At 31.1% G+C, this 11666-nt stretch overlaps 1 protein-coding gene across 2 annotated transcripts in view; it reads left to right on the forward strand.

The window, feature by feature from the left end:
* Positions 1 to 11666, forward strand: part of LOC144848701 (V-type proton ATPase subunit C 1-B-like) — a 70117-nt gene that overhangs the window by 32933 nt on the left and 25518 nt on the right. The window contains exon 12 of one of the 2 annotated variants that reach the window (XM_078705554.1): positions 11255 to 11603. The exons of the other annotated variant lie outside the window; for it this stretch is intronic. Coding sequence (XP_078561680.1) covers positions 11255 to 11350 — 96 coding nt within the window. The 3' untranslated portion in view covers positions 11351 to 11603. Of the gene's footprint in view, positions 1 to 11254; positions 11604 to 11666 lie in introns of those variants that run through there. 2 annotated transcript variants of the gene reach the window in all.

Below are 11666 nucleotides of genomic sequence, written 5' to 3' on the forward strand. Positions count from 1 at the left end.
TTTCATGACTTCATTATTTTGTTATTTCAGTCTGTTGCCTAAAATGTTTACATTTTGTAATAAATAAGAATATCTTACTGTGTTAAACGTACAATGTAGATATTGATATTAATGCAGCTGTAATTTAATTAAGAAATTAAGACAAATATGTAATAAACAAAGCAATACACTTACAGTACTTGCAATGCTGTCAAACCAGCAAATACATTGGCTGGCAATGTACTTATTTGATTACTATACAAGCCCCTCAAATAGAAAAAGAATGCACAGAATAAGCATGGAATAATCACAATATCAATGTTTGTCTTTATGTTTCCTAATGTTTAAATTAGTAATACTACATTATAGTTACACTGTATAGTATAGTGTCAACTCTTATACTTGAATAACGTCAAATATACTAGTTTAAAAGAATATAGTTTTTAATTTGCAACTCAGACAAAATCACTACAAGAAATGTTATTTCTAGACAAACTCACTCCAACAAATTTTAATTAATTAATTACAATTATGAAATATTATTATTAAAAAAATTATTATTTCAAACAATTACAGATTAAGATAAATTTGTAATATCTGACAAAAAGGATCTATGGTATTTATAGCATTGTTCTCTAAATTTCTGTTGAAAGATTAATATATATATCACATTTGATTTTAAAAATACATAATTTTCATTATCATAAGTAGAAAAAAAAACCATTTTATTTGTATATTTAGATCAAATAAAAATTAAATTTCATGACTTCATTATTTTGTTATTTCAATCTGTTGCCTAAAATGTTTACATTTTGTAATAAATAAGAATATCTTACTGTGTTAAACGTACAATGTAGATATTGATATTAATGCAGCTGTAATTTAATTAAGAAATTAAGACAAATATGTAATAAACAAAGCAATACACTTACAGGTATTCCAATGCTGTCAAACCAGCAAATACATTGGCTGGCAATGTACTTATTTGATTATCATACAACCGCCTCAAATAGATAAAGAATGCACAGAATAAGCATGGCATAATCACAATATCAATGTTTGTCTTTATGTTTCCTAATGTTTAAATTAGTAATACTACATTATAGTTACACTGTATAGTATAGTGTCAACTCTTATACTTGAATGATGTCAAATATACTAGTTTAAAAGAATATAGTTTTTAATTTGCAACTCAGACAAAATCACTACAAGAAATGTTATTTCTAGACAAACTCACTCCAACAAATTTTAATTAATTAATTACAATTATGAAATATTATTATTAAAAAAATTATTATTTCAAACAATTACAGATTAAGATAAATTTGTAATATCTGACAAAAAGGATCTATGGTAGTTATATCATTGTTCTCTAAATTCCTGTTAAAAGATAAATTAATAGACAACATATACTGAATAATGCATCACATTATTTAAAAAAAATACATAATTTTCATTATCATAAGTAGAAAAATTGTAAAAATAAAATTGTACTTGTATAGTTAAATTAAATAAAAATTAAATTTCATGACTTCATTATTTTATTCTGTTGCCTAAGATGTTTACATTATTAGACTGCATGATTATAAGTTTCAACTCAAATAATTGAATCATGTAAAAATAATATACTACAGTATGTTATGAAAGGATTTGTTTTCTCAGATAAATTACTGAAAACAATTTAAATTAATTGATTGAGAGAGTATAATTTGCAACATTGTTAATAAAATATAATTTCAAACAGTTGTTGATATCTGAGAAAAAAATTAATAACTCATTCATGGTGGATGAATTAACACTTGTTTTTAAAGTTCTTGTTATATAAGATCATATTATGAAATGATGTAATAAATAAGAATATCTTACTGTGTTAAACCTACAATGTAGATATTAATATTAATACAGCTGTAATTTAATTAAGAAATTAAGACAAATTTGTAATAAACAAAGCAATACACTTACAGTTCTTTCAATGCTGTCAAACCAGCAAATACATTGGCTGGCAATGTACTTATTTGATTACTATACAAGTACCTCAAATAGAAAAAGAATGCACAGAATAAGCACATGGAGTAATTACAATATCAATTATTTTTGTCTTTCTGTTTCCTCAAATAATGTTTAAATTATCTACATTAGTAATACTACATTATTAGTATAAATTAATTAATATTTTAAATAAGAATCACTGCAAGAAATTTCAATACATTGATTGCAATTATGAAAGAGGGTGGCAGGGTACAAAAAAAGTACATGATACAACCACCTGTGTTGTAAAACACAGTGGCAGGATATAAAAACGGTAGCAGGATATAAAAACAGTGGCAGGATATAAAAACAGTGGCAGGGTACAAAAACAGTGACAGGGTACAAAAACAGTGGCAGGGTACAAAAACAGTGGCAGGGTACAAAAACAGTGGCAAGATATAAAAACAATAGCAGGGTACAAAAACAGTGGCAGGGTACAAAAACAGTGGCAGGGTACAAAAACAGTGGCAGGCTACAAAAACAGTGGCAGGCTACAAAAACAGTGGCAGGGTACAAAAACAGTGGCAGGGTACCAAAACAGTGGCAAGATATAAAAACAATGGCAGGGTACAAAAAACAATGGCAGGATACAAAAACAGTGGCAGGGTACAAAAAGAGTGGCAGGGTACAAAAACAGTGGCAGGGTACAAAAACAGTGGCAAGATATAAAAACAATGGCAGGGTACAAAAACAGTGACAGGGTACAAAAACAGTGGCAGGGTACAAAAACAGTGGCAGGGTACAAAAACAGTGACAGGGTACAAAAACAGTGGCAGGGTACAAAAACAGTGGCAGGGTACAAAAACAATGGCAGGGTACAAAAACAGTGGCAAGATATAAAAACAATGGCAGGGTACAAAAACAGTGGCAGGGTACAAAAACAGTGGCAGGGTACAAAAACAGTGGCAAGATATAAAAACAATGGCAGGGTACAAAAACAGTGGCAAGATATAAAAACAATGGCAGGGTACAAAAACAGTTGCAGGGTACAAAAACAGTGGCAGGGTACAAAAACAGTGACAGGGTACAAAAACAGTGGTAGGGTACAAAAACATATTTGCCTTGTACAAAAACAAGTGATTGGGAAAAAACGGTAGCAGGATATATATAAAAAGGTACAAAAACAGTTGTTGATTGGTACATAAACTGTTAAAGGGAACATACAGTAGCGGTGACAGGGTACAATTTGCGTTGTACAAGAGAGTGACTGGAAACAAAAACATTAGCAGGATATAGAAACTGTGGCAGGGTACAAAAACAGTGGCAGAGTACAAAATCTTGCATTCAGGACGCAGCCAGTGAGAGGGGAGGGGGAGGGTCACAGGGGTCCTTCCCCACCACCTAAAACAAAACAAAAATCGTCAAATCGCAATTTTATCAACTTGTTATCAACAAAATTGAAACAAACGACGTATCGGTGGAAAGTGCCGTGTTGAGTAATCACAAGTGGGAACAGTCGACTCTACAGTGCTGCAAACATCGCTTCGGTTAGTTTGATTTCACGCAACAACGCAAGAACATAGGAAAACATAGTATGCGGGGATACGGTGAACCTGGTCAAAGTCTACGGCAACTTACGTTGTCGAGCAAACAAAGGCAGGTTTGCTTTCACCTACGCAAGAACACGGGAAAAACATAGTACAACGTGTAGTCGGGTTCGGGGTACGCAGGATGAATTAGGTCAAAGTCTATGGCCAGAAACTGATTTTGGGTTTACAAACCTCTCAAACAAGCCAAAGGATAGCAAGGGTAAAAAACTAAAAAGTAAGATGATTTTGGTCATTGGTAACATGCTGCATGAGAGTTTCTTTTCTGGCCAATTAGAGGTGCCATTTATCATGTTATGTGCGATAGTACCATTTCAGCTATCTAGGGGTGTCAGTGACTCGCAGTGACCCAAATAGTTAGTGTCCGAAATCCAACATCGCCCCTCCCCCCCTTTGACAGAATACGTAAACAAAATGGTAGGGTACAAAAAATGAAACAGCATGCAGGGTAAAGCATAGCAGGGTTAAACAAATGAAGGTAACCCCCTGTTAGTTCTTCAGAAGCGAGGATGGGAACGGGATTGGTGGTTGCCTCTAGCAAGGCACAATTCATTCATTAAGCCTACTTACAATCCTGTTATTGGATTATGAACATTGTACTGAACAAGTTGTGTCTGTATGATAGTATTCCATGTATCACAACGAGTATAATTGACAAAATATTTACAATTGCAAAGTCTTGGGCATACACTTGTTTCTGTTAAAAATATAAACATATTATAAAATGAGTAAATAATAAAAAGTAACTTATTTTATTTAGTTATCACAGTAGGCGTATACAGCATACAAAATCAGCAGTCAGTTGGCTGAAAACGTTTGTTTGTGGAGAAATATATATTAAAAACAAATACAAATTAAAATGTATAAAAGTTGTAATACTTTCTACTACAGTTACTAGTCTATCAATATAGAATATGTGTGACTTAATATAGATAAAAAGGAAAATTGCTGAAAAAATGGTAATGTTGGGGATATCAGTGACTGGATCTCAATGGAAATACAAATAAAAAGCAAAAAGCTAAATCCAAACGGTTAAGTAAAACAGCCAGAAAGAAATTACAGAGCTTACAAGTAACATTATGCCTTCCTTAGTGTAGGGGTACATAGAGATAAGTAACAATACAAGCTAGACATGGGCTGCTGATGATAATGAAATTTATAAGAATTAAAGGAGGCAAAAGGCAGGCAGGCTTTCTACGCAACAGATAATATATTTTTAATAATATTTTTTAAATGATGTCATAACCAATAAGAATAATAATTAAATTGTTGTATCGTCATGATATCATTGCTCTTAATGATCATGGTGTCATTTTATTGAACTTGTCAAACTATTAATTTCATCAAATTTCAGTTATCCTATAATAGAGATAAAAAACTGTTTCGATTTCTTTTGTTTTCAGTAAGAGAAATGCATGTTTATTTATCGTTGATCGTTATTGTCCTAGGGAGTAAAATATTATAGGGCTGTAGCCACGAGTATCTGCCGCATGCCTCTCCCTGTATCTTGATTTTCCAAATAATTAATTTATCCTACCTAAATGTTATGGATTTGTGCGCGTGTTACGACGGAAGTGCAAACAACTCCTGACATTGTGGCAGGGGTTGTCAGGGCCCGTGATTGAGATAAAAACAATGCTACTTCAAAAAAATAATAATCAATAATATTTTAATTGTCTCAATTTTAAGATAAATATATTTGTTTCGTTATTTGTTTATCTAATTATAACCGGAAACATATATATATTATAGACTATATTCAAATCACACATTTGGCTTAACAACCTCCTCATTTGAATAAGCAAGTTGTAGGTAGGGTTCGAGTGAAATATTAATAAAAACGTTAAATCAGTAAAACAAAAACAAAAAGTATTGTTATATAAGTGTTTGTTATGTGTGAAAAAATACACCAGTATTGGTAACATTAAAATGCAAATGTAAAATAAAAGCGAAATGCAAAGTTTGAACAAAATTTGTGTATAAAAAATTACCATTTTAGCACTTTAAATTATAAAAACTTCTATTATTTAAATTTATCTATTTTGTTTGATGGTAAAATAATATTATTATGGAATCTGCAAAAGTCAGTTAAGCAATCTTACCAATTATTCCTGAACCAGAACCAGAACAGCTGGAAAAGAGCAATGCTACCAATAGCATGAAGGGTTTAAAGATAGACATCTTAAACAACCTACAGTGTATCCGAGTAGTCAAGTTAAATTTACCCCTGCGAGTCAGCTCAATTTGCGAATTAAACATGTTTTTGTTTAAAGATTACTTTTAGTAGTGAGCTAGTGAGTTTTAATAATTTAGGTAAATCATTTCACCAGATGTAGGCCTATACAGGTTTTCTGATGACAGTCTTAATGGTTCATCTTAATATTCAATTGTTATTTGAAAATATTAATATTAATGTCAAAGAGATTATACCACCCTGGTAATATGCTAATAACTTTTTACCAAAACAATGATACTGTATATTTATTAAAGTTTTCACATACAATAAATTGTTGGGAGAAGATTAATTATTTTAAGTGTTTCTATCTAATTAGCTAGTAGTTTTGTATGTATTTTTTGTATTGTATGTTTTTCTAATGAATAACGAATAATTAATTTAATTATGACCAATAAATTTCTCCAAAAGAGCTTTCCTCCACTTGCCACATTAAAACTGACTTTTGGTAGTAAACATCAGTTTAGTTCTTACACTGTATTTCAACTTAATATTGGTAAAAAGATGAAAAATACAAACAAAATATTTTGGAATACATGGCATTTCATACTTATAGTCTTGATCTGTTTTTTCGAGACAAAAATTAAGATACCAACTATTGGATTAGCATGAAAAAGACAATAACTATACAGACTTGGGGCAAGTAAACAGCAACTACTTTACAAGCAAGTGTAATTTACCCAAATATGGTAGTGATATGCCCAAATATGTTAGTGATATGATGTCATCATGTCTATATATGGGAACATAACATTGAATATCACAAGGGGTGTTATGAGGTCAATATTACAGTTATGTTCAAGGTCTAAGAGTAGTTCAGTTTATTTCAACTTTGCAATTGATAAAAACTACACATTTTGTTTCCATTTCCAGTGAGTTTTAATAATTTAGATAAATAATTTCACCAGATGTATCTTTGCTTTGCTCAAAGGAGTCTTAATGGTTCGTGTTAATATTAAATTATATTAAAAATATTAATATTAAATGTACCAAGTTGATAGAGATTATATATCACACTGAGTACAGTATAACGTTTGTCCCAAACATAAATGTAGTTATGAAAATATACATTTTCAATAAAATTTATTATGTGTTAAAAATAATTAGCGACACAATTAAATGTTTTCATAGTTATAAAAAGTTTCTATCTACTCTTTTAATTGCTTAGGCCTACATTATTTTTATCGTATATTTTGTATTTATAGTAGTTTTTCTGATAAATAAAGAATACTTGACTTTAATAATAGAAAAATGAATACTTTTTAGATAAAAGCGTCTTCTGCTCCCCACTGACTGTTGGTTACTGCTCATCGACTATTTGTCCACAACTTAGAAGATTGCAGCAAACAGTATTCTAAATTTGTTCTTTCTTTATATTTTGATATTTCAGCACAAAATTTCACTTACCAGAAACAATTAATTCTATGGCTACTGACAAAAAGTCAATAATAATTTTGTTTCTCATTTTTACAATATTTTTTATATTTTTTTGTGTCATTTTACTCGGCTGTTTTATTTGTATGCTATTTTAAAGATGTTTTCATTTTGATCGTGCTTTTCGGTATGTTTTATATGTTTAGGAACCCTTTTATTTTTTCACCAGACAACAAAGTTTTAAAGATAAACATGTTCTTACCTAACTTTGTACCGATATCTGACAGTTGAATTGTTTAAAGATTACCTACCATAGCGTTTCTAGTAAGTGTTAATAATTTAGATAAATCACTTCACAAGATGCATCCAATGAAGAGTTTCACTGATGAAGTATTATATTATTACTGCCTTTCCGCTGAAAAGTCTGCCGACATTTCCGCTTGGGCTGCTCCGTAAATCTCTTTTACTGATGAAGTAGTAGGCGTAATGGTTCATGTTATTATTTAATTAGAATGAAAATTCATCTGTTTTGCTAATGTAATAGAGATAGATAATTGCACATTGACTCAAAGGTTAACATCCGTATTTCTTAACATTAACTGTTTATATTCAAAGTAATATTAAACGTATAAAGTTTGTGTTAGCTGTTTCCCTCTATTATTGATCTCATCGTTTTTATTTTTTTCTTAGGTTTTTTTTTTTTTTGATAAAGAAAACTAGATTCGAATGAAGAATAATATGATTTTAAATAGGATCCCTCCCGGTCACCTCATTGAAACTGGCTGCGGGCGGATTTTTAAAAAGGAGAGGATTTCAGAGGAGTGGAGTACACAATCGGCTGAGTACAGGCTATAGTGGCAGTATTTACCAATCGCACATGTGTGTTATTTCTTTTAAAAATATGAAGAATTTCACATTTAAGGAAATTTTTTAAATTACAAGAGTAAATGTTTCTCTTAGCTGAAGTGTAATGGTGAACAGTCACAGGACCGACAAGTTACTGTAGCCTTTAAACATCATATTTTGGAGGATCATAATTACCTCGGTAAACGCAGAAGAAAACTTGTTTAACTTAATTATTCTGTAACTTTATTCCTCTAACTAATTGAATATTTATGAGGCGTGACGCAAGTGTGGGCATCATATGACCATATATTAGTAGACGCGGAAGAAAGCAATGAATTATTTAATATCTTTATTCCTCGCTTAATGAATATGTATGAGGCGTGACGCAAGGGTGGACAGTCATATGATCGTACATCAGTATTTTCCTACAGTAGGTAGGTTTTAGATAGAAAACATAATTATGCAGTTTCCTACTCTAACTTAAAGATATATGATCCCCTGAATTTTAATGTCACATAATAGTTATTCACTTTGACCAAAAACTTGATAGAAAAAAAAACTTACTGAAAAAACTACAATTTTATTTAAAGCAAAACATTGTCTGTGCAAACATAATTTTTGTTTCTTTTTCTACGGAAGTGATTACCTTTATTAAAACTACAAAATGGCCTATTTGATTTATTAATCTTCATTTTTCATGTTTTTCAGGGACAGTACATCTTTAATAATATCGAATTTTTATTACACCTGATGTAAATATTGACCCAATTCCTTCATAGCTTAAAACAAGCATTATTAAACAAGGAAAGATGAATTGTCAATCTTCTCGGTTTTCAATAAAATTGGTTTCCATCATTGTCAGATAAAAATATCCATATAAAAATTAACATACTACACATTTACAACTTTTGAGAACAACAGATCTCAGAAGTTGGAAAAAAAAATATATCGAAAAGTTTATAAAAGCATGACAAAACTATAGATGGCATTATAACATTTTGTTTTGTTAAGATAGTGGTATACTGCAGTATAATAGCAAACATGGATAATATGTCAGGTGTGCCAAAGGCTGATAATGCGGTGCCAACTGAATTCAAAGTATTAAACAACAGATAAATTAGTTAGTATCTAGAGACGCTTGCCGGAATGGCTGCCCATGAGATTTCACTCATGTGCAGTGTATAAGAGATAGGAGTTCCATGTCTTGCGCCACTTCGTGGCGTTATAGTATCTTTGTGTGCGCCGCTCAACCAGCAACTCGCTTTAAAATAAATTACTGCCACATCTTAATTTTATTTTTACAGGGTCCTTTAGTACGATGGTTGAAAATCAACTTTAGTGAAGTTTTTATGGCTTGGATACATGTGAAAGCGCTACAAGTGTTTGTAGAATCAGTTTTAAGGTACTGTATGTTGTGATGTGCATTTTGCAATTAAAAAAATTAACTCATTTCATATCATATGTTTTAGGGAAAAGAAACCCAACCACTCAGTGCTAAAATAAATAATAATGTAAAATGGTTAACATGAATATCTGTGGGAATAAAATGAAGGAAAAAAATAGTTGAATCCATTACATTATAGTTGGTGTTTTATTATCTATAGACTCACAGTAAACTTCAGGGGATGCTTATTCAACCATACAAAAAGACACAGCGAAGATTGAGAGAAGTTCTACAACAGAAATATGTTCATCTTGATGGGAGCAGCGTTGGTGCATCTGAGGTAATGAAAGGTTTAGGTTCAGTCCAATGCGTGCATTTAGTATGACTAAACAGTTCCAAATTACTTTTACCACTACCTCCCAACTGGGAATAAAAAAATAATGTCCAAACTATAGAGGGTGATATTACATCAACAAATATATCAAACTATAGAGGGTGCTATTAGCTATAATTGTAAACATAGGTATATCAGACGTGCCAAATGCGGTGACTCATTTTTTCGCATATTTAACAATGTATGAATTTATTATAAACATCATACGGACCGATATTAGTATGTTTTCTTTTCTCTTATCAATATATAGAGCCTAGTAGTAGCAGACCTACTGTAGAAATTACACATTTTCAAATCTATATATAAATTTACGTAAGGGCAAAATTCGGTAAATCGCATGTTATTTCTAGAATTTTTACTCGATGGTATATAAAGTTGGTTCGTACTTTCGGTACTGATTTTAACCACCTGATGTAATCCTGTTTACTAATTAAATTGAGTTAGATAATTAGTTATTGACAATTAAAACGAATTTAGGTTCAACGATTTTCCCCAAATAGGGGTGTTTTCCGATCATGGTATACACTGTCTAATGGATATCCATCTTGAAAAATACCCGCACACAATAATACGAGGATGTTTCGGATTTTCCTATCTCCTCCTAGAATAATTGTTTTTAATAGCTGAAAACCGGTTAAACAGCTCGAGTACAGCATCATAATGTTGAAGACAGGCCGATTTTCTTTAAAAAATACTATTTTGATAGATTTAATATACGTTTATACAAAAGGATTGCTTGGCGATGAATGGAACATTCCAATCTCTCCCCACATTTGGTATAACACAAGTAGGTAAATTTATGTGCCTTTCGGGGATAAAATTAAAAACCTTTGACATTAATACATAAACCATTTTTGTCCCATTTGAAGCACAATTTTTTTTATTTACTGTGAGTGTGGTGGTACTGTTTAAACACATAATTAAACTTTAATACTGACAGTTGCTTCTTAATAGTATTAATTATTAATTACAAAAAAATATAAAAGTCGTCGTGGTGTATCGTTACATGTACTTTACTATTTCAATCGACTATGACAGTGACAGTTTCAATAAAGTATTAAATCGCAAATGTTTAGTGGTTTATTATTTATAAAACATAAAAACAAATATACGGATAAAGAATATACTTAAAAATGGTTCCTCTTTGCACCCACCCTCTTACCATCCCTCAACCCTAACATGTTACATACAAAACACGACCTAGATGGACCATCTAGTTATACAATATTTATATAATATATATTTTTTTTAAAGAATTTAAATAGAAATTTAAATTTAGCACAAGAGCAGCAAACGCTCAAAATATCTCGAGAAGATTCCTGTGATTATATCGGGAGAGTTGTGATGTCTGAAAATACATTGATATTGATTGCATTCATTGCGATGATACAATAAGTAAAAGTGTTTGCATGCAAAATAAGTGCGTATAAATTTTTTATTACCTCATAATAATTTTCTCTTTTCTTCAGACGGTCCTTGACATCCCAGGCATGACAGTGGCTCAACAGCAATATTACCAGTACGTGTATTACCCAATTGAAATTAACTTTTGGGACAGGACGTGAAGATAATTCGCTCATTATGCAATAATAGGGTATTTTTAAATTGGATGAATAATAGGTGAAATAAAATTGTAAGGGAGGGTGTATGTGTATAACGTGGTGTTTAGTATGGTTATAGATTGTAATAGGGACTTTTTGGTCAACAGCTTCAACCTTAAGTTGTAACAACATGCATTATGTATGCATGCCCATTTATGCAGATTTGGAAAAGACCTCGAATTCAAATAAATTTCAATTGGTAAGCGATGGATCTGATTGGCCAATTACTTGCACTACATTCTCTTGTGTAAAACCAAGCTTAAAGGTACTAAGTTGTTGC

This window comes from Antedon bifida, chromosome 7 (genome assembly GCF_963402885.1).
Source record: "Antedon bifida chromosome 7, ecAntBifi1.1, whole genome shotgun sequence".
Classification (NCBI taxonomy): Eukaryota; Metazoa; Echinodermata; class Crinoidea; order Comatulida; family Antedonidae; genus Antedon; species Antedon bifida.